This window comes from Serinus canaria, chromosome 4 (assembly GCF_022539315.1).
Source record: "Serinus canaria isolate serCan28SL12 chromosome 4, serCan2020, whole genome shotgun sequence".
Classification (NCBI taxonomy): domain Eukaryota; kingdom Metazoa; phylum Chordata; class Aves; order Passeriformes; family Fringillidae; genus Serinus; species Serinus canaria.
In genome coordinates, this window is record NC_066317.1 from 48,834,904 (window position 1) to 48,857,356 (window position 22,453).

General features: G+C 39.2%; 2 protein-coding genes across 2 annotated transcripts in view; one reads left to right on the forward strand and one right to left on the reverse strand.

The window, feature by feature from the left end:
- The window catches only part of RFC1 (replication factor C subunit 1), a 34,923-nt gene extending 17,669 nt beyond the window's left edge, over positions 1-17,254 (forward strand). Inside the window, exons 7-25 of the mRNA XM_030238772.2 lie at positions 1,707-1,784; positions 2,108-2,195; positions 2,291-2,523; positions 3,584-3,691; positions 4,193-4,372; positions 4,709-4,813; positions 5,785-6,181; positions 7,105-7,214; positions 8,571-8,685; positions 9,119-9,207; positions 10,229-10,366; positions 10,764-10,859; positions 11,005-11,103; positions 11,536-11,690; positions 11,808-11,925; positions 12,836-12,981; positions 13,421-13,634; positions 14,648-14,836; positions 15,384-17,254. Of these exons, the coding sequence (XP_030094632.2) occupies positions 1,707-1,784; positions 2,108-2,195; positions 2,291-2,523; positions 3,584-3,691; positions 4,193-4,372; positions 4,709-4,813; positions 5,785-6,181; positions 7,105-7,214; positions 8,571-8,685; positions 9,119-9,207; positions 10,229-10,366; positions 10,764-10,859; positions 11,005-11,103; positions 11,536-11,690; positions 11,808-11,925; positions 12,836-12,981; positions 13,421-13,634; positions 14,648-14,836; positions 15,384-15,485 (2,760 nt within the window). The 3' untranslated portion in view covers positions 15,486-17,254. The remainder of the gene's footprint in view (positions 1-1,706; positions 1,785-2,107; positions 2,196-2,290; positions 2,524-3,583; positions 3,692-4,192; positions 4,373-4,708; positions 4,814-5,784; positions 6,182-7,104; positions 7,215-8,570; positions 8,686-9,118; positions 9,208-10,228; positions 10,367-10,763; positions 10,860-11,004; positions 11,104-11,535; positions 11,691-11,807; positions 11,926-12,835; positions 12,982-13,420; positions 13,635-14,647; positions 14,837-15,383) is intronic.
- Positions 16,345-22,453, reverse strand: part of WDR19 (WD repeat domain 19) — a 39,647-nt gene continuing 33,538 nt past the window's right edge. The window contains exons 32-37 of the mRNA XM_030238771.2: positions 22,028-22,109; positions 21,255-21,405; positions 19,804-19,927; positions 18,028-18,104; positions 17,261-17,381; positions 16,345-16,480 (exon numbers count right to left, since the gene is read on the reverse strand). Coding sequence (XP_030094631.1) covers positions 17,267-17,381; positions 18,028-18,104; positions 19,804-19,927; positions 21,255-21,405; positions 22,028-22,109 — 549 coding nt within the window. The 3' untranslated portion in view covers positions 16,345-16,480; positions 17,261-17,266. The remainder of the gene's footprint in view (positions 16,481-17,260; positions 17,382-18,027; positions 18,105-19,803; positions 19,928-21,254; positions 21,406-22,027; positions 22,110-22,453) is intronic.

Below are 22,453 nucleotides of genomic sequence, written 5' to 3' on the forward strand. Positions count from 1 at the left end.
CTATATCAAGAGCAGTTTGTTTAACTTAAAATTGTTTTTCCTTAAGAAGTTAATAGGGACTTTCCAGGTGTGCTATAACTAAGTGTAATAAAATTCATCAATATGTGCAAGCCTGGTCACACAGTTATTTTTATAGGCATTATTTCAGTTATGTAAATAGAATGTATCACTTAATCTATTTTCTCTCTATCCACACTTTCTCTGTCTGTGCAGCTGATGTGCTTCTAATAATCCTGCCTTTCACACTGAATTCACTTTCTGCTTCCTCATGTTTTGATTTTTTTTTCATTCTCTGGAGTAAAAAATTAAAAGTCATTGCCATCCATGATCTGTTATTTACATGTCTTTTGAATTTTCTTATAGTTGAGAAAAATGTGAATGACCCTTACAAGTCTTTAAACTTTCCTTTTTGAATCAGTGCTGCTATGAGGGGAAGGTACACATATTTACTTTAGGGAAAATTTGATTTCCCACATATATTTGTAATATTGAGTATTGTTTGAAAGAATTATATTGTACAGACAAATCTGCACCTCTGAAAGTAAGGATGAGAGTAAATCCAGCTTTACCCCACTAGAAAATTAAACAACCTGTCAGGAAAATAAGATTATGTCTTTCATTTGAACTGATCTTGTCTGTAACAGTCAGTTTCTGTGCATCCCAGTACTTCCTATCACGTGTGTCCCTGCTTCAGTCTGCTCTGCCCTTTCCCTTTCTCACTATACACAGGGAAGGTAGATTTCACTGTATGGACACATACAAACAATGCCTGTGGCACGCTGATTTTATAAAGTCATCTGTTGGGATCTTAGAGCATGGCATGTTGGTTTTCAATTATGAAAGTAATTTTGTTGTTCTTTTGTTGAAACAAGGGTCAATATTTATTGGCAATAATGAACACTTTTCATGAATAGAAAAGGTTTTCCCCAAGGTACCATATTGGACAGGAAAGGTAACCAAAGGATCAGTTATCACTGGAGATGTCAGGTTTATGTTGTTAAGTGAAATAAAAATGGAGCCAAACTGACTTTGATGGGGTTTTTTTAGAACTAATAAAAAACTTCCACAGATGTCGTGCGCTATTTGTTCTTACTGGTTCTTCCATCAGAGAAAATCAGTTGTATAAGTAATAGAAAGTTAAAGTATATTTGCTTCCCTAAAGTAAATAGAACTGACACTAAGAACAGGGCTAAGGGCAGTAGTTAAGTTCTCCAAGACAGATTGAATGTTTTATTCTCATTTATTACTAGCAAAAAAATATATATAAAAAAATTCTTTCTGGAGACATCATAATTTTTAACAGGCATTGTTGCTACTTGTCTTTTGGGACTGCTTTTGATAAAGCCAGCAGGTTACATGCTGTTGCAGGCTGTTTGTTATGAGGTGCAGCCTTCAAAGTTTATTTAAAAGAAAAGGGTACACAACAATAAAATATATGAACAAAAAACTCCTTTGAAAACAGCTTATACAGGCATAATAATGTTTCTAGTGCAAAAAATCAATTTTTCTCACTAGATTTAACTAGTCTTGCTTTCTGGGGGAGGCAAGTAATTCTTCAGTGCCATTTCCAGAAATTTATTTCCCTCTGGTTGGACACCCTTTTTCTAGCTATGTGCTCACTTAAGTTCTAACTCTAGTGTATTTTTACAAAAACTCTGTTTGGCATTAGCCTAAAAATCTTGGGTTTTTTTTTTTTTTCCTTTCAGCTGGAGAGACAGCTGCATGAAGATGAAGAATTTGCTAGAACTCTGGCCATGTTGGATGAAACACCACAGAAGAAAAAGGTGGAATTCTTTTTAAACTTACACTTTTAGGAGTTGCATTGCTGGGAGTGTTCTTATTTATACACCTTTGTTTTGAGACTTCCATACAAATGCATTTAAAACAGCAGGAAAGTGTTTTCATGGAAATAGCATACTCGTTATACTTCTCTCCTGGCTTTTCCTTGCTCAGTAAAGGGTGTCCTGCCTAATCAGACAGTGTGTGCTGGATGCCTCTCTTGGGATGGTATTCTAAGTTCTAGTCACAATTAAGTGAAGTGTGTTGCTGTGTCTCTGTGGTAGCTTGGGACACACATCCCTGACTTTGGCTTTGTGTGTTTATTTAGGCTCGGAAAAACACAGAAGGAGAGCAAACAGTACTGAGCGTCAACAGCAGCCCTAATACAACAGCAGGGTATAAGCAGACAGAAAGAGGTAGGGCACAGAAACTGAAAAGCATTGCACTAATTTATAATATTAATGAGATACATTTTTATATATGAGCTCTTCTCCCTCTGCCTCCTTTCAAGTGAAAGCAACAGACTCAGCTGGTGCAGCCAGGAATTACTCTGTGAAGCCACAAACTAAATCTGAACAGTTGAAAGGTTCTTGTTTACCCCCACAATCATCTGATGATAAAAAAGAAGAGATTGCTGAAAAGGAAAGAGGTGCTCAAAATTCACTATCAAGAGGAAAAGCAGCTTCCGGGAAAGAAGAGAAGACAACACCAAAGAAGGAGAAAGTTTCTCCCAAGAAGACTGAGGTAGGAGCTATCAAATTTAATTTAGATGTCTTGGTGGAGTTTGCAGGAAAATAGTTTTCATTTATTGTAGGTGTCACTGTTGTAACTTGGTGCTTTGAATCTCCTGGGCATCTTTTAAGGGTTTGAATTATGGTAAGACTGTAAGTTCCTTCCTTACATGTGGAAAAAGGTACCTGGCAAAGTGTAAATTAAACAGATGAAGGACCTGAGGTTCTCTAATGCCCATTAAGGGGTGCAGGTATGCAGCAAAATCAGTTCTGTGCTTTCTCTTGTTTAACTTTGCTGGAAAATACAGAATGGAGGAATTCTGACACTTAGTGAGTGCAGACTTACTGATGTCAGCGTGGTGACCTAAGGATGTGTTTTATGGTTAAAATGATGGGTGGCATTGTTTAGGGGTTTATATTTCTCTCCCTTGTCTCTTGGTTTTTCTTATTATTGATCTGCTATGTAAGAATAGAATTTGGGGGTTTTTATCTGATTCAGTAACTATTTGTTGAGCACTGGCAGTTATTGGCAACATTAAAATGTACTTCTTAATCATACAGTATAAAGTACCCCATTTTGACAATTAAATAACAGTTGTAATTAGAAGGGAGAGCCTGCACCTCCTTTTGAGGTCAGCTTTCAAAAGTTGTTTGCTGATTGAGAAGCTTAAGTGTCTCTTAAAGTCTACTTCATAGTATTTCTACTTTTATATAAGTGTAGATCACAAATAGGATCTGAATTTAAAGTGACAATTTAAGAGTTGAGTGAGCGTGTATGTGTGTAATAGGCGAATCTACAGAAACCTGCCAATAAACAATGGGTACATATTTTTTAAACTCTCACATTTTTGAAATATTTTTAAAAGTAACAAGGGAAAACACCTCAACACAAGCACCAAAAGGAGAGCAAGCTTCAGTATTGCATGTTAATAGATTAAAAACAAGCGAACAAGAGTTAGGACTTAGTTTTCCTTTGGTGCATGAAAATGTTTTAAGCTGTGAAGCTTGGGTTTATTTTGCTGTTTTTATAGCTATAATATGAATATTAATTTTTTTTTTCCCTCCTGACCCAGTCTGTAAGTCCTGAGGACTCTGAAAAGAAGCGAAACAATTACCAAGCTTACCGGAGCTTCCTTAATCGCGAGGGTCCCAAAGCACTGGGCTCCAAAGAGATACCTCAGGTAAGGTTGGCTGCAGGATTCTATATATGAAGTGGAGTGTTTGGTAGATTTACTGCTGTAAGTAATTTAAAAAATATCAACTTAACTGTTCAAAGACTGATATTTTTTTCCCAGTAGAAGAATGTATTAGAAAAAACCTAAATTGTAATGCAAAGCAGTGACTAAATGTAAGGAAGTGTACTAAAGAATTTGTATTCAGAACTTGGCTTAGGAAGTCATGACCATTAAGAATAGTTACTGGTCTTAAAGTTGAAGATTGCTTTCATTCATTTGATTCATATGCTGTGCTTGAATGTATGGTCAGGTAAGCAATGTGTGGAGTTTTGTTGGTAGCTGTTCCCATTGGAACTTTTAGAATGATTACCTAGCTAGGTATGATAGTGTTATTTGTAAAGTTTCATAGGGTACTTGATGTGGTAGAGGGTTAAAGTAGCTGATGGCTAAGAGCTGTTTGGTAGAATTGTATCAGTAATGGCATTTCTGCAATGCTGTGGTTCTCAGGGAGCTGAGAACTGCTTGGAAGGGCTGACATTTGTAATTACGGGCGTGCTGGAGTGTATTGAGAGAGATGAGGCCAAGTCTCTGATTGAGCGTTATGGAGGAAAAGTAACTGGCAATGTCAGCAAGAAGACAAATTACCTGGTGATGGGGCGGGACTGCGGCCAGTCCAAGTGTGAGAAGGTGAGTGTGCTCCTGCCTGCCCAAAGGCAAAGTGGAGCTGAATTGTTCCTCTCTTATCTGCTAATTTCCAGTATCCCTGCCAGCAGGAAGCAGTACTAACAATAAAGTGCATCTTTAAAATGAAAAGTTGCCAAGTGGTTTATGGCTTTGTTTTGTTTTTACTTCTGTGCATACATACAATACACATACACACACACAGATATCTATATATCTGTATATCTATATCAACCCTTGTTGTGTTCCTAGTCATAGTTTTTTCCTGGAAAACACTTTGAAAGGAATTGTGGAAATTCTGATGTAACTTGATTTCACATTTAATTCTTTCTTTTGCTCCAGGCATCAACTTTAGGTACAAAAATTATTGATGAAGATGGTCTATTTGATCTTATTCGAACTATGCCAGGCAAAAAGTCAAAATATGAGCTGGCAGCTGAAACAGAGGTATGCTTTTTTTGCTTTGTTTATTTTTAATTGAAAGGAGTTTGTCTTCTGTTCTAGTAACAGTAACACAACAATCATCAGTTTGACCTTTTAGGTTAAAAGTGAAAATTTTTTGTTTGTGCTTAAGACAAATGACTCTACTTGGAAGCTAAAAGTTATTTTCACACTGACATTATTCTGCATTTTAGGTACCTGACAGAGCAGGTAATTGCATCTCCTTAGATGGTATTGGGTTGAAACAAGGAGTATTCATTCATTCTTTGGAATAAGTAATTGTGACTGATAACTCTGTGGTATCCAGTCAGGCCCAGAAACATGTAATCTGTGTGTATACCTAACAGATCTTGTCTTTATGTGGTACTTGAACTACAAATATTAAAGGGAATTTTGTCAGGCAATACCAAAAAAGAGGTAACAGGTTTTTTGTGCACATTTAAATTTAGGTTTTAGTGGCTGATAGAATGTTATTAGAATCTCTGTTAGCCCTAACATGTGGTGCATTCATTACAGACACAACTTATTTATGCAAAGATCCCATTGGTGCCCCAGGGAAAAGCAACTCTGAGCTTATTGGCTATCACTTATGCTCCCTTTGAATTGTTTCGAGTTGAGCAACTTTTGCAAGTGTTTTGCAAGAGTTTCAAGGGTGTCTGACCCATTTGTTCCAAACTTACAGTCATCAGTTTAGCATTGTAGGATGCCTCAGGCTTTGTGAATAAGGGGACGGTTTTTGGAATGACTAGAACACTTCCTGCCTCTTTTTTGTGGGTTGTACTGTGGAACCTGGTGACACTGTGTTTAGCCATGCTTTATTTCTCAGAGAGTACTTCTGTATCTGCTCTTTTAAGTTTTTTTAATCAACACACAAGCTTTGTCACTTTCTAAGCACTCCTGTAATTGTTAAAATAAATATGCTGTTCATTTACTGTATTTTTTCGTTAATTTCTTTTTAATTATTTTGTTTTCCTAAGGCAAAGAAAGTGGAGTCAAAACCCAAAAAGACACCAGAGAAAGCTGAAGCTGGGAAAAGGAAATTTAGCCCCTACAAAAGGGAAGCTAATAATAAAAAATACAAGTCTAGTCCTGAAAAAGGAGAAACCATCAGATCTGTCAAGAAAGAAACCACTGCTGTTCGAAAACTTACAGACTTCAAACGTCAGACTGTAGAGGAGAAAGAATCCCCAAAACCTAAGGGGAGCTTGGTTTCTGAGGTTAATGAAGATGGCACAGAGAGATTGCTTTGGGTCGATAAATATAAGCCTGTGTCTCTTAAGGCAATTATTGGCCAGCAGGGTGAGCAAAGCTGCGCCAATAAACTGCTCCGATGGCTCAGAAACTGGCACAAGAACAACTTGGAAGATGGACAAGGTACTGGTCTGGTTAATTTTCAATGTGTTCTTTCATGCTAATCATGCTCCTTGGTTCCCTGGACCACTGAGGGCCTGGGTGGAAGCAGAGCAGCTCTAGAAATCGGGAATAAGGCTGCAGTCAGATGTGTTAGCAGCAATCGAGCCCGAGGGTTTTTTGGTGAAGTAGTTGTTCATTTACTACCCACCTCCCCACCTGAAAAAAAAAACAGAAAAATGTGTCTTAAAAGATTTTTTTTCCCCAAATGAGTTTTCATTTTTACAAAAAAATTCCAAAATATCCTACTGTGATGTATCTAAAAATGGCCTTTTGTCGAGCCTAATGATTTCTTCCTCAGCAAGAGGAAATGGGTTAGGCACTGCCAACAGTGAAGATACAGGATAGGAGCAGGTCTAAAGGGCTGCTCTCATGTGAAGGGATGAATTGTCAAGGTCCTGCCTCTGGCAAGAAGTGCATAGGTGAAGTAGACAGTTGGTCATCCTATAGACGGACAGGCTTTTCTGTGTTTAAAAGAGGGTTTAAGTTTTAGTTCAGCTCTAGTAGGTAGTGGGATTTTGTGTGTGGCATGTTTGGGGTTTGGCTTAATTTGTGGTGGTGTGTGGGTTTGGTGCTGTTCTTGGTTTTTTTATGTGTATGATATGGTCGTGAGGAAATTGCTGAAATCATTGTATTACATTAATAGCACTTTTTGGTATTTTTCAGTTCAAAATCTGCAAGTCATAAGCTGTAAGCTGGTTTAAGCTGCTTTTACCTGAGTGGTTTACCTGAGATGCAGCTGTGTGTGCATCTTTGGGGATATTCTTCTCAGTCCTTAAATGAGGAAAAATTCCAGTGATGCTTGATATCTTTAGGAGAATGCAGTTTATTTTATAATTTCATATCTAGGTAAAACCTGATTTTTTAAATTTTTTTTTTTTTTTTAGCAAAACCCAGTAAAAGTGGAAGCAAAGATGATGGGACAGGCTTTAAAGCAGCATTGCTTTCTGGTCCACCTGGAGTTGGTAAAACTACTACAGCTGCTTTGGTTTGTAAGGTGAGGTCACAGTAATGGTTGTTCCCAACACTTTTTTGTTGCATACTAATTGTGAATCTGGATACAGCTACAGTGTGCAGGTGGGTGTGCTCTGAATGACCAGGGTCTGCTCTCAGCCAGGTTGCACCTGCTCAGGACAGGGTTACAGATGAAAATATGTGGCTCTTTGGATACCTTTATCAGGTCTGAGGTGAGAAGGTACCAATGGGTGTCTGCATTTGTTTCTGTTACATTGAGAGGAAACATATCACAGTATGTTGAATAATTGGAAATGGTTTTCCAAAATTGTGAGCATTCAGCACTGGTTCTGCAAGTTGGGGAATATTTGCACTTAGCAGGAGTCAAATTCTGGCAAGCTTTTTGAAAGCCTAAGGTCATGGTTTTTGTATGTCTAACAGAACTATTTCCCAGATTTCTTCTAAATTGAAATGCTACTTCAGGATGAGGGAAATTGACAGGGCTATGTGTCAATTTCTAAATCTGAATTTAGAAATCTGTTGTATAGAGTAACTCTTAATCCTTTTCTCCCCCTTCCCCCACTGCATGCCTTTGAGCTCTGTGCCAACAAGTTGATGCCACCCCTAGAACTAGAATAGAAAAGGTGAATGTGCTGTCTTGGGCTCACTTTTTTTCCTCAAAGCAAGGTCTTTTCTGTTTCTGTTTTCCAACCTGGCTTGCTGTCAGCTGCCTCAGGACTCTACAGAGCATTTCTCTGTGCTCCACAGGAAATGCCAGCAAAACAGGCCAATGCCATGTGTGCTCAGTGCTCTGTTCTGGCTGCCTCTGGCAGGAGAGTGTGCTGATAAAGGAGCCAGCTGGGTTAAGTTGTGTCAGGGACTGACTAGAGTGTTAGTGCTGTTGGCGGAGTCATGTGTTTCCTATTGGTTAAATAGTTAAAAGCTGCTCTTTCCTGCAGCTTTCAGAGCCACGTGGTCTGTTTCTTTGTTATGCAGCTGGAAATTCCATGGAGCTTGGCTAGCCTTGGCTCACAGCTCTGTTTCTATCCCTGCTGGCAGCTCTGTTAATCTTCCAAAATTTAATATGTGCCACTGACTCCAAGGTTTCTGCATCCCCCTCATTTAAAACAAAACTAAAACCAACCAACCAAAAAACAACCCAACAACCAACCAACCAAAAAACCCAAAAGAAACAAACAAACAACCAACCAAAACACAACAAAAAACCCCGCCACAAAACAAAAAGTGTTGCTTTTGGGCCTGTCTGTTCCACACATGGTTAAAAGTTTTTTTAATTGCTAGAGAAAATGAGTATAAGGGGAGAAACTAATTAAAGCTATGTGATTTTTTTCACTGATTGGTGTTCTCACTTTTTATGTGTTTTGTGTGTTTGGACCAGGAACTGGGCTATAGCTACGTGGAGCTGAATGCCAGTGACACTCGCAGCAAGAACAGTCTGAAGGAAATAGTTGCTGAGTCACTTAACAACACCAGCATCAAAGACTTCTGTTCTGGTGCGTCTGTTGTTTGTAGGAGATTTTTGTTTTATTAAGAGACTGCTTAGAGGAAGGACAGAGCTTCCTTATTGCACAACAATGTTAGGAATTTACCTTGCTTGTCAGGTGGCGGAGCCTGGCTCTAATAGGATGGGTTCATGTAGTAAGCTGTTACACTTCTTCAGTTTAGAATCAAATCCTGCTACTTGCAGAATGAGTTGTTAATCTGCACAAACTACTCAAGAACTGTGCAGTTGCTCCTCTGTTCCATGGGACTTGTTTCTATGAAAATGACGTGAGGTTATAGTCTGTGAACACAGTTTCATGTGATGAAGTGGCAGAGCCACCACCCCAGTAGCCTAGGATGGTATTATCTTACTTAGCATTGGGTAAAACTCTGAGCAAGATTCCTTTATTCTCATCTCATTTTCTTATCCATATTCATTTTCAGGTGCATCTTCATCAGTTAGCGAGAAACATGTATTGATCATGGATGAAGTGGATGGTATGGCAGGCAATGAAGACAGAGGAGGGATTCAGGTGAAGCCACTGTAGTTCCTAGCTAATGCCATTGCCAAGAGTGTGTGCCATATATAGCACAAGATAGTCAAGCCACTCTGTCCTCAACCCATGGTCCATAAACTCTGCAGAGTACAGTCTAACATGTTTTAGAAGCCTGTTTTTGTGTAAGAATTGTGCCTTGGTAGATGGGGGATAAAGGATACTTGTGTAGAAGAAGCCTCGAGTGATGAACTTGAGTGTGTGCACTTTAAAACAGGTACATTTATCCTAAGGTCTCTCTAAGGTGACATCTCCCTGCAGTGGGAGGTTCATAGTCTGGCTGGGATTGTTGCTCTTTTGCATAGGCAGTAACACTGTGTAACTAATGTGTGGCATAGGCAGCAGCATCCTTTGTTCTCTTTAGTAGCTCCAGTTTCAGCTTCTGAGGATTTCCTATAGTCACGTTCAGTATTTTGATGGTAAAGGGCATACAGATTTTTAGTTAGATGTAGGTATTTTCATTGTAGGAATGAAACTGAACTGAATTTCACCTTCATTAGAGCTAGCAAAGTTTGTTTTGGTAAGCCTAAAAATGATGAAGCCTCTTGGAGCAGAGACGAGCTAATCTTTTTACTTTCTGCTTTTTCATTCTTTGTGGCAGGGTGCAGCCAGAAAGCTGTGTGTGCCCTCTGGGCATAAGCCAGGTCAAACTGGCCTGTGGAGAAATGAGTCTAGTTCTGTAGGTGGACAGCTGTGCTCTGGGCTATTGGTCTTCCTTGCTTCTTCAAGACAGTTCCAAACATAACTGCTGGAAGTAGACAATGGAAGTGGGTAGGCAGCAGATCTCTTGCAGCTGAATAGAACGGGAAGTGAAAACCGAAGGCAAGGGGCTAGGTTTGCACTGTGTAGAAATGTGATTACAGCAGGAGTGTTATGGACTGGGCACCTGTCAAGGATCTGATTTAAGGCAGGGACTAATGCTGCTTGGTATTACATTCTAATTGTTCTCTTTATCCAGGTAGGTGTTATCTGATGGAATTGTAATGTGTTTAAATTACAGGAGCTGATTGCTTTGATCCGACACACGAAGGTTCCCATCATTTGTATGTGCAACGATCGCAACCACCCCAAAATGCGCTCCTTGGTCCACTACTGCCTGGATCTCCGTTTTCAGAGACCTCGGCTGGAACAGATCAAAGTAAGTAGGCTGTGGCTTTATGGACTGCACTGAATTACCATCAGTAACTTCAGTTTTCATGTGGCACAGTTTATTCAGAATTGGATACACCACGTAATCGATCCTCTCAGTGAGTAAATGCTTTTCAGAATGAATTGTCTGAGTTTCTCTTCCCAAAGCCTTTTGGATTTCAGATGTCTGTCTTAATATATCCCAAATTGGTTTTTATAAACAAACGTGCTCTTTTTCACACCAATGGTAAACAATGGCTTATGATTATGAGAGAAAATTTAAGCTATATGTGCTTTAAAAGTTTAGAAAAATATGTAGTGCTCTTTCATAGATGGAGGCAGTATGTTCTGCTGGGGCAAGAATTCATAGGAATTCTCTAGTGACAGTTTCTCAACTGTGATTACAGGGTGCCATGATGTCTATTGCATTTAAAGAAGGTTTAAAAATTCCCCCACCTGCTATGCAAGAGATAATCCTGGCAGCAAATCAGGACATCAGACAGGTCAGTACCCATTCAGATAGCAGATTATGCACATTGAATTCAAAGTATTTGAACAGTATTTTTATGTATAAAGATTAGGCTGTTATTGCCAGAGTCTTCCATTTAAATTCTATTATGCTACAAAATTGTAAATTTTGTTCTTTAGGTTTTACATAATCTAAATATGTGGTGTGCAAAAGACAAATCACTGACTTATGATGAGGCTAAAACAGATGCCAGCAGAGCCAAAAAGGACATCAAACTGGTAAGTGTCATATACTGCATTGGCTTTTACTGTCATATTCTGATGTAATCACTTGGCTTTATAGGTGTCTTTTGAGCTGAAGCACTGAATAAAGCCTAGGTGCCAAGAGCTTTCAACTATTTGTGGCAAATGTGATGAGTAGTATATCCAGGACTGAATATAGATTTTGATATACTCGTCTCTTATGTAAGATGCAATTATGAAGCTCATACTTCCCATCCTTTGTTCTCTGTTTAGGAAATAATTCTCTTAATACCAAAAATAAATGACAGTTCTTAAAACTGGTAAAGTTCTAGGGCGGAAATACTGAACGAGGAGCTTGTACTGTTGAGTGAAGATATTTCTGGGTACTGATTTTGTTGATACTGTGCTGTGTTTTACTTTTTGTGTTGACCTTCTAGCTGCTGACTTCTTGAAATGTCATTTATTTAGGGCCCCTTTGATGTTGTCCGGAAGGTTTTTGCTACTGGAGAGGAGGCTGCCCGTATGTCTCTTATAGACAAATCAGATCTTTTCTTCCATGATTATTCACTAGCACCTCTCTTTGTCCAAGAGAACTATGTGCATGTGAAACCAGCTGCTGCTGGGTGAGTTACTCTAAGCCCTGAATTCAACATAGGCTTTTGTGTCAGGGAGTCAGAGTAGACTAAAACCTATCTGGATATTTCTGCCTTGTAATAAAGTCAACTTCATTTTTTTTCCAGAGGTAATTTAAAAAAGCACTTGGTGCTCTTGAGTAAAGCAGCTGATAGTATATGTGATGGTGATATAGTGGACAGACAGATTCGTAGCAAGCAGAACTGGAATCTTCTTCCAACACAGGTGAGCACTTAACACTCATTTTATGTTCTTTAAAGGGGGGGTGTCCAGTGTTAAAGGTGGATCTGTGGAAATTGGTGTTTCAGTATAGTTACATGATCTGTACAGTTTGTACTTCATGGAGTATTTTCTGTTCCACTGGTGATCAGAAGAGTTTCCTATATCCATATTGTTGATCCCATGCTGCAATATGAAATGAAATCTTCTGAAATGTGGAGAAGGTGGACTGTCACAAAGCACAGAAGCACATGGTCTGTATCACTTGTGCTGTTACAAGCCTGCTCTGTCCTTCCAATCACTGGGGTAGGATTTCTTTCAAAGCATAGAGGACCAAAACTTGGTCACTGTACTTCTTTTAAGGCTCACTGAAACACTGACAAGACTTGTGCTTAAAGGATTATGACTGGCATCAGAGAACGCACTGTAGGTTAAATTGGAAGGCACCTCTGGATGTCATCTAGTTCAGTACAGGTCCAAAGAACTGTATGCTTAGGAACATAGCTGACTTGATGTAGATTGCAGTGTTCTTTGGAAAGCTTTCCTTCACCATGTCTGTGTGTTGGAGATCACTTGTTTGTGTGAAATCAGCTATTTGACTGCACTCTAAACTGGACATGAGAAGAGGCCATGTATTGGGGTTGTCTGTTTGTTTGGGGTTTTTTTGAGTTTTGAAACCCAGATAACTTCACATGTATTTTAGAACATGGTAATAAATGGGGTGGTACAAGGGATGAAGCTGTAACCTTAGAGGGATTGAAAGCAATTGAGAGAGTTCTTTTAATAAGTTGTTTCCACTGTGGCCCTGTGTCAACTACCCCTCTTCCCTGGGGACAGTGACATGCAGGCCATTGTGTCATGGTGTCCATGAGAATTTCAGTGTGATTTGAGCTTGGCATGTGTGTTACTTTTTCAGGCTATTTATGCAAGTGTTCTCCCAGGGGAGCTGATGAGGGGTTACATGTCCCAGTTTCCTGTCTTTCCCAGCTGGCTGGGGAAATTTTCATCTACAGGCAAACACGATCGTATCATTCAAGAACTGGCAATGCACATGAGCCTCAGGTAGTACTGACATTCCTCTGATACAGTTCTTTCTTGTGCAGTTCATTGCCTACCATCAATTCCTTGCTGTGCTTGGTGCAAATAAGTGACATGTTCATGTGTTCTGTGAATGTGTTCCTATGTTGTTAGTGACACTTTTCTCAGTTCATAATTTGTACAAGTCAGTCATAAGTACTTTTCATTTTCCTTTTTTCCCCTGAAGTAGTTTCTCAGAGATGTGTTTCCCCAGACTGTTTGGTGTTCAGATACCTTGCATTGGTTATTCCCCAATGCAGGTATGGCAAAAGGAATGGCACACTGTAACTTGCAGTTTGCTCTTAAGGCAGCTGATTGTTGATTTGCTGAGGGCCTCCTTACCTATTTGTTCTTGTCTTTAGAAGTCAATGTTGCTGATTGGACAGATTTACTTACTCAATACTTTATTTTCAATTTGACAAAGAACTCAGACGTGCAAGAGGACAGTAAATATGGAATATTTGTCGTATTTGCGGGATGCACTTGTCCAGCCCTTGAGAGACTTTGGAGCAGATGGTGTACAACAAGCTATAACATTTATGGACTCTTACTGCTTGATGAAAGAAGATGTTGAAAATATCATGGAAATAAGCACGTGGGGAGGCAAACCCAGTCCTTTTTCAAAGCTGGATCCCAAGGTAAAATTTACTAGTGATTTTTTTTTTGTTGTTGTTTTCTTCCATATCTTAAAAAAAAAATCCTAGAATAATTGCTATAGTATGGATGTGCTTTGAAAAGGCTAAAGTTGGTGAACCAGCTTAACCATAATTAATAGTAGGCTTTGTGAATCAAACATTCCATGAAGTTCAGGGCTTAGTCCTAAAAGATAATCAGGCTGTGCTTCGCTCAGGAGTCTTATACTTTTTGTTCCTGGTGTAAAGGATTACTAGGAGTCAATTGTGTCTTGGATATAGAAGGAGAACAGAGGAAGGACAGGAAAAGCTGGTACCTTCCTACAAGGAAGCTCTGGCTGTAAGGGCTCTGTCCTTCAGGCACAGCCCTGCCTGTCTTGCCTATCCTGCAAAGGAGGAGGAACACACAGCTGCCTGTGTTACAGAGCTGGCACTGCCTTCAGAGGCTGCCTGGCAGCTTACACCTTCCCCAGTCATGTTAGACAGAACTGCCAGACCTGGGGTGCTTCATGTGCTGCTCTTCCAGCATCCAGCTAATGCACTCCAGTGGTTGGATTCCTCATGTGGTGCAAGGTGAGCTTAAGCTCAAATGGCTTTTACAAACTAGGCACATGTGATCTGAAACAGATCAAGTGCTCATGGAAAGAGAAGAACCTGCTGGTAACTAAACCTACACTAGTATCAGGTGTTTTCCCCTAGTCTGAATATGCTGCTTAGTTTGGCAAGTGTACAGTGCTGTTGAAGGGGGCTCTGGTGTGACTGTGCTGAAATTATTGTAGGCCTAAGCAAGAAGCATCTGAAGATACACACTTTATTGAGGATTATGTGGGACTTGTTTAAAATGAGCCTTCACCATACACCTCTTAAACACTTTCTGTGTCCTTTTGAGAGAGTGTTGTCTTCTGTGTATCTTTGGTCATGTCTTTCCAAAGGAAAGTTGATGTGGAATCTCTCAGTAAATTGCTAACAGTCTACACTTCCTAAACTGATGCTCAGTTTCCTTCCTTCCCCCCTGCCAGGTCAAAGCAGCTTTCACACGTGCCTACAACAAAGAGGCACATCTGACTCCATATTCACTTAGCGCTGTCAAAGCATCTAAGAGGCAGTCGGGATCTGCAGCGACCTTAGATCTGAGTGAAGACTTGACTGTGGAAGAGATCCAGTCTGAGGATGAGCAGGATACTGTTGACAGTGATGCAATGATTAAGGTGATTTAATTTCCTCCGTATTAAAAAACCTCACTGAAGTGTTGGGGCTTTTTTGTTTGTTTTTAGTTACCTTTCTGTGACTTTTAACATCATCTTAATGAATTAAGAAAGAAATCATAGTAGGTATTAAATAAATAATCTCTCAACTTTTAAAATTTTAACTGCTGGTGGCAGCGTGGAAAAGTCCAAGTTACTTCTATCCATTGTCTTATGTTGGATCAAAGTGAGACATCACTCTAAATCTAAAATTGTGCATCCAATTCCAAAACTTAGTAATATTTCAAGTGTTGATGAGGATGGTGACAGTGGAAAGGAGCCACCACAGGCCTGTGGTTCCTACAGATGACAATTCTAGTAATACCTTTGTAGGTATCACCAAATGGGGACCCTTAAGACTGAATATGGTAGTCTGTACTCTTCATGGCATTTAGAAACTTCACACCTGAAAGGGGAGGGAAAGAGGTGGCTTTTTACTTAAAACTGACTACATTTTGACTTAAACTTCTGTCAGCTGGATTTTAAACTGTCTGTATATTTCTGTTTGTAGCAAAAAAAGGTCAAGTCTTCTAGGCTGCCAAAAAGAGAGAAAAATGAAGAAACAACAAAAAAAGAAGGGAAGAGAAAAGAGAAAACAAGACATTTAGAGTAAAACCTTGCTTTGGCTACAGCTTTGCAAATCTAACTTCTGCCAGAAACATGAAACAGATCCAATGCTGCTGCTGGGAAAGTAGAACCAGTGCGTTGAAAATGCTCCTCTTATAGAGGTGCTGTAGCTCTTGTGCTCTCACCCTGCTGTGCTTACTGCTGACATGGCACATGTTACAAGCTATAACTTCCTTGTGCAACAGACACCAGGTGCATGAACATGCTGAAAATGTCATGCTTAGTTACCTGGCATTTCTGCTGAGTCTTCCTAGGACTTCACTGCTCTTTTTTTTTATATAAATCCCCTGACATTATGTGGTGAAGTCTTGTAAATAGTACATGATGCAAAAACCCCATACATAAATGGCTTATTTGTACATTATAGAAATTAAGCAGTATATAAAATTACAATAAAATGTTTTTCAGGACTCTTTTAAAGCTTTGGTTAAGTTCATGGAATGTTCTGTCCTGTCTCCCTCCTTTGCTCTACAGTTTTGTCTTTTTGTTCACATATGTGATGTGGTATTATTTTCCTACAACTTCCCTTTTGTTCAGTTAGAGACACAAAAAAGCAGTGAGGGATTTACTTCCCAAACTTGAGTAGTCTGTACTTGCATAAGTTATATCTTTAATCAAAATCAGAAAGGAATATTTAAAGAGTAAAAAATGTTTAATTGAAAATATTCATAACAGTTCAGAACTGATACTGAAAAAGAAAACAGTAGGGAGGTTGTTTTTCTTCCTGCTACTCATATTACAAAGATGGCCCCGTGGTTTGTCTTTGGTGCCGATGAAATGCAGATTTTGTTTGTAATAATTATCAGTTTTATTACTACAATAAACAACATTTTATTACTACAAAGTACAAAATTTATCAAAAGCTAAATAGTTACAGATATCACAAAATAGAAGTGACATGGCTATTATTAGGCCTGGGGAAGAGATGTGTGATGTAGTGATAGAGCTTCCCTTGCTGCTTGCCAGCCAACACAAGCAGTTCTGGAAATAAACAGAGGTGGTTAATTATATTCTGAGATACTGTAATAGCAGATCAGGAAAAATAAAATAATCTAAAAGTTCCCCAGAAGAACTTGAGTGCATTACTGTGATCTACAGCTGAGTTTTCACATAAGGTGTTTAGAATAGTACACTGCAATCATTGAAACTGTTAACATTATTGAGGAACATTAACTCATTTTCAGTTACCATTTTTTTAAAAAAACCAAAGTCCTGGATCTGTCTTTGGAATAGACAGAGCCATGCTCTCATTCTTAGAAGGATGAGTATTTCAGGCCAATACTTGTTGCTGTTATCCCGGGATAGATTCTGTTAAATAGGCAATTTAAGATCATGTAACCTGCATTTTAGATTTGCTCCTTCCAGTTAGTACCCCTCTTGCTCTCTCTCCCTTCCCCCCCCACTTAAACCTGTGCTGGAAGAGCTGAAGAAGTTCAGATGATGCTGACATCTTCAAACTGTTCTCTGTGCTACTCAAGCACACCTGGTGTTCAGGAACATGTTCCAAACCACAACAGCTTGTGGATGTTAATGTAGTCATAGGGGTAAACAGAGTTAAAGCACAATTTAACAACGAAGTTCGTTGCAGTAGCAAAACCTACTGGTGTTTGCATGCCTGAGGGCAAATAGGTGATAGAACTGGGTCTCAAGTTATCTGAGATATTAACCCAATGCTCTAAGTTAAGATTCCTTACTAGGAAAAACTCCAGAGCTGTCTAGAATGAACCCTGTTAAGTAAGAAGTACAGACTGTAGGCCATACCTGAATTTATTTGTCCTCATCTTCTAGTTTGAGGTACTCTGTGCAGTCATTAATCTTCTTAAGATTAACAGTGTTAATCCTTTCGGAACACATGGGACATACATTTTCAGTCTCTAACAGGCTGTTTTAAAGGAAGGGGAACTGGTCAAAAGCAAATTCTAATGTTTGTCAAAGGAAGTTGGGCCTGAGATGCAAAGCCTAGACCAGAGTTCAGACCAGTGCTTGTAACAACTGCTCCTGTCTATGTTTTCAACATTTGAGAACCACAACAGGAATGCTGCTGTTTGCATTTAAACATATAACAGAGGAGGTTTTATCAGCTCCTGCATTCCTGGTATTGGTAAAAGACCCATCCCATTATCACATGTGATTATCAGAGACAAGACATCATTATTGCTGTCTTAGTCTACCCAATTCTATGTGCATTTTGTTGGTTTTGGTGATTGCTGGTGCGCCTGTATTCCTGCCCTCCCCCCATGAGGCCTTCTTCCTGGACAGAGGTGAGAACTTACACAAGCTCACCATCCATCTTCATTACTGCTCCTGTTGGAGCCCTGCAGCACTAGCCCAATTCTTTTATCATATCCTATAATTTTGGTCAACTTTGAAGCAATGTTCTGTGAGTCTCTAAGGTGCAACTACCAAGTAAGGGGAATTCCTCTTCCACTCAGCCCAGCTGTTACACGTTTTTAGTACCAAATGATCCATTAGCTGCTAAAATATGAACAAACAATGGAATACTGTAATAGAAAAAAATCCCAACTTACTTTTTGAATTCTGAGTAAAGGGCAGGAAAGTCACAATGTGGGCAAACTGTCCAGTCATCGCGCACCATGTGCCGACCCTGCACACAGAAATTGCAGGTAACTGAGGGGCAAGTGCTGCCCAGCGACAGAACATTTACTTTTGGACCTGTTATTATGAGAAAGTCTCAGCAACTGAGTTCTAAGATCTTGTATTAAAAGCCCCACATGTGTTACTGTAGCTTGATTACTGTGTAAATTCTGTAACTATAAAAGGAGCTCTCACAGATGCAGTGTTATCATTTGCATCCCTCTTTCAAAAATGGAAATCTAGGAATATACTGAATTACAGTGTTTAAAATTCTTCATGTTTGGCAATTCTAGAATGCTATCTGTAGATCTGTATCCAGAGCTGTATCTAAATCTGCTGGCATTTTTGGTGTTGTATATGACATACCAAAAATGCCCCCAAAGCCACAGCACCGGAGCCCAGTAGGTCACATTCAGCACTCATTTGTGAGCCTGCCTGACCTTTGCCTCTTTACTCTACATTTTCTCTTTTTTGCTACAGTTTACTAGTTTGCTTTTGATAGAAGGAATTTGTATGTACCTTTTTAATACAATAAAAACACAGCAGCACCTGGAACTATACTGAGAGATTTATGCTCTAATATGATATGCAACAGCAGACTGTTTTGACACTGACTCTCATTAGATATTTGAAAATGCCACAGTCCTAATGTCTACACTGTGACATAAACCGTGGCCAAGATGGAGCCTAAATAAATATTGTGTAACATTATTGTGTAAAATTATTGTGTACATTAACACGTACATTGTGTTTGGCTCATAAAGTTATATTGAAAATCCTTTGTCTTCCTAAAGATATTCTAAAGTATCTTATTCTGCTAAACCAATAGAGCAAAAAGACCCCCATATAATGGATATTAATTTTTTTGTGAGACTTAATTCTTTAGTTTTAATAAAGAATGTTAATTTTAATATTTGTTTCCTGTTCAAGTAAGTTCTCTTTTTTCCCTGCAATTTTAGTATGACAATTCACGTGAACCCAGTAAAAATTGTGTTAGTTATACAGTAAGCTGTACAGTAACTTCCACCAAGAATGTATGCCATCCCTACACTCTAAAGAAACAAAAAAATGGTAGAACTTCTAATTTCCTTAAGGATGAGTAATGTTAGAAATGCTGAGGTCAGTTAGCATTTGATGTGCTCAAAAATCTCCTAAAAGAGCTTTTTGAAGTTTTGTTCTTTTTTTTTCGTTCAGTTGGTTGGTTTGTTTTTTAAATTTTTTTTTAATTTTAAGTCTTGGTAGCTTAGGGGAGGTGAGCTGCGCCCTCCACAAGCTCTTGTACATGGAAAAGGAAAGAGGGACTTCTGTTAGTTCTCTGAGCACTTGAGCCCCTGGGTAAGTGGCTGAGCTGGGAAGGCATCAGCAGCACTAGCCTGTATTCTCCCCAGTGCACCAACTACACCAAATGTGTGTGCTGAGGATTCCTAGTGCTGCACCTGCTTTCTCAGGAAGCTGATGTCTCCCAGAATGACTTCCTGAATTTACAGGCACCCTCAAGTGCCTGCTACTTGTAGGTGGCAAATGAGGACACTCTTATGATAGTCAAAGACAAAAAGAAATTTGGCAACAGATTAGAAAAACCATATATGCATAAAAATATCTGACTTGGATCCACTAGCAAACTGAAGAAGTTGAAATGAACTTATTTTTAGAAGGGAAAGCAGCTTGGCCTTTACTGTCACAGTGCAGAAAGCACAGCAGACACTCACAGTTGCAATGCAGTATGGAAGGTTGTTTTTACAGCTGGGGCACAGAAGTTCACACTCTGGGAGTTGGAAAGCACAGTAGGGACAGGCTGTTGTTGGCTCTTCTGTCTCCGTTGTGTCCCGACGTCTAAAACATAGATACAGCTGTGAATAAAACCCTCAAGCTGTTTGAACTCAACAAAGCTGTTTTACAATGCCTTTGATATTTAGCAAGTGTTTTTCCTTTGAGTTACTTGCATAGCTTCAGCTGCTATTTTACATTCTATCAGCTCCTTCCTTTTAACTATCACCCAAGCTTCATCACAATTACATCAGCTCAGAAATAATAATTTTCCATTTAATTAGAAACACACCTTTTAAAAGGTGTAACTCATCCTAATACTTTACAAGATTTCAAAACTCAGGGTCTAATGTATTGACCATAAAGTTATGGTTTCCTTTTTTCAGAGTTTTTCTGTGGCAGGACTGCAGAGAACAGGAGTAACAAAAAACTGGCTTCCTGGTAGGACCATACAGCTTCTAACTGCCTCCAGAAAGGCAGAAGAGTAGTAAGAAGAGTTTCAGAGAAACACCATAAAAACCAGTATCCATAAAAAAGCTATGTAAGCTGAGACTCTTTAGGTCCTGAAAAGATAAAACTGATAGAAGGAAAATAAATAAAATATGTTTAAAATCATAAATGACACAGAAAAGGGCAAATTTCTTCCAAGAGGAAAACCTACGAGGTGTTAACTAGCCAGAGACCAGTCTTGACACAATGGAACTTGTAGGAGTCAAGTGTCATTAAATATTTACATATTAAATGAAATATTAAATATTTAGTTTAAGCAGAGCAATTGGATAAGCTCATGGAGAGCTCACAGACTTCACAAATAAATACCTAAACCACCAGTATGAGCTCAACAAGTCCCTGAGCCTTGGTTAGAGGCTAGTAGAATAAATGACAGAAGTGTTACATATGCTTGCCTTGCTCTTCTACAATTACCTATGCTTCCTCCTTTGGCAGAAAATTCTATGATCAAAACAAAACTTCAGATAAGGAAGAAAATGTCAGGAATTCATATATTTTATTTGCCGTCCCATTCTTTTTTATCTTAGCCATTTAGTCATCTAAATCACAGAAGAACATGATGTTGGCTACTAGCCAACATCTGCCTGTGGATTCTCAACTAGAAACTAACTAAACCTCTGTGGCTGCACTTGTGTCTGTAGGAAGAAGATGGAAAACACTACTGCTGGTTAGGAAGCATTTTAAATGCACATTGCATTTAAGGCTTATCACATTTAAAGAAAGTCTTTAAATCTCAGAGAAGGGTGGAAAATTGTTCTTAGCCTTTCAAATATAAGACAGTGAAATAATGTGAAAATAGTCTACTGGCTTTATGAGCAAAAACATAAAAAAGTGCAAAACAGTAAAACCTTAAAATTTTGTGTATTTGATTAACATCACTCACCTGACCATTGTTTCAATTTTCTTTTTGTATTTTGGATCTATTTTACTCCGATACTCAGGTCTCATCAACATAGCAGCAAAACTGAAGGCTGAGTTTTTCAATCCTGCTCGGTGACACTCAATTACAGCTGAAGTCAAGATAGGCACGATATCTGTAATCACATGAAACGATGATGTCAAATATTTATTTACCAACATTAATGTTTAAAACCTTTAAGCTAATACAGCTAAAAAAGTACTGATGAAAAAAGACTATTTTTCTTCTTTGTCATGGTACACAGTTGCACAATTTGGGCCATTCCTGGAACCATATACAGGAAAACCATGGTTTTCTCACTGCCTCACACTCCTGAAGCTCAGCACGGCAGCAGGAATGTTCTGATTTTAACCATTTCTCCCAAATCCTGTCTGCACTCTTTAAAGCCTACTTTTTAGTCTACATTTTCCATGTATCCAAAATAATTTTAAAAAAAGATCAATTAAAATTTGGTGCTGAAGTCCCAGAACCAGTCAGTTCATCACACACAGTCCTGAGACTGTGTGTGGTTGAGGCTGCTCAGTACTGCAGTAAAGTAAGGACAGATTAAAGTGCTGGTGAGGCTCCCATCCTGGAGGCTGTGTATGGAAGAGCTGCCTGGAGGAGGATGCAGAGCACACTGTGCAGTTACACTCTGCTGTTGCCCACAGGATCACAGGGGGAGGATGAACCTTGCAGTGCAGTGCTGATTAATGAGTTACCCTGCAGAGCACAGCTCCTCTGCTGTCAGCACTTACGTGATGGGAACTTGCTGATGTTGTTGGCCACACGTATAAGCATCCGTGCTCCCTTCATGTGATCACCGCGTTTCACGTGAATCTGGAACACAGCAAACAAACCACATTTACTGCAGCCTCTGAACAGTAATTCCTGCAGCCTGCTCTTGGCATTCATTCATCCTGCTGGGAGCTGCATGCCAACAGCTCCTTCATGAAACTGAGCAGAGCTGGACTACAGAACAGACCAGAGACCTCAGCATGGCTCTTCCCCCGTCCTTCTGGCCTTCAGCCCACCACTTACAGCTCTTGCCTCACTGCTAGTAGGGGAGGCCAAAGCTGGCTGTAGGAATGGATATCCTCATGGGCATCCATGGGTTAACAAAGAGAAATCATTTGAGCCTCTGCTTAATTTCATTTACAGAAAAGCAGTGATCTATTTATGGA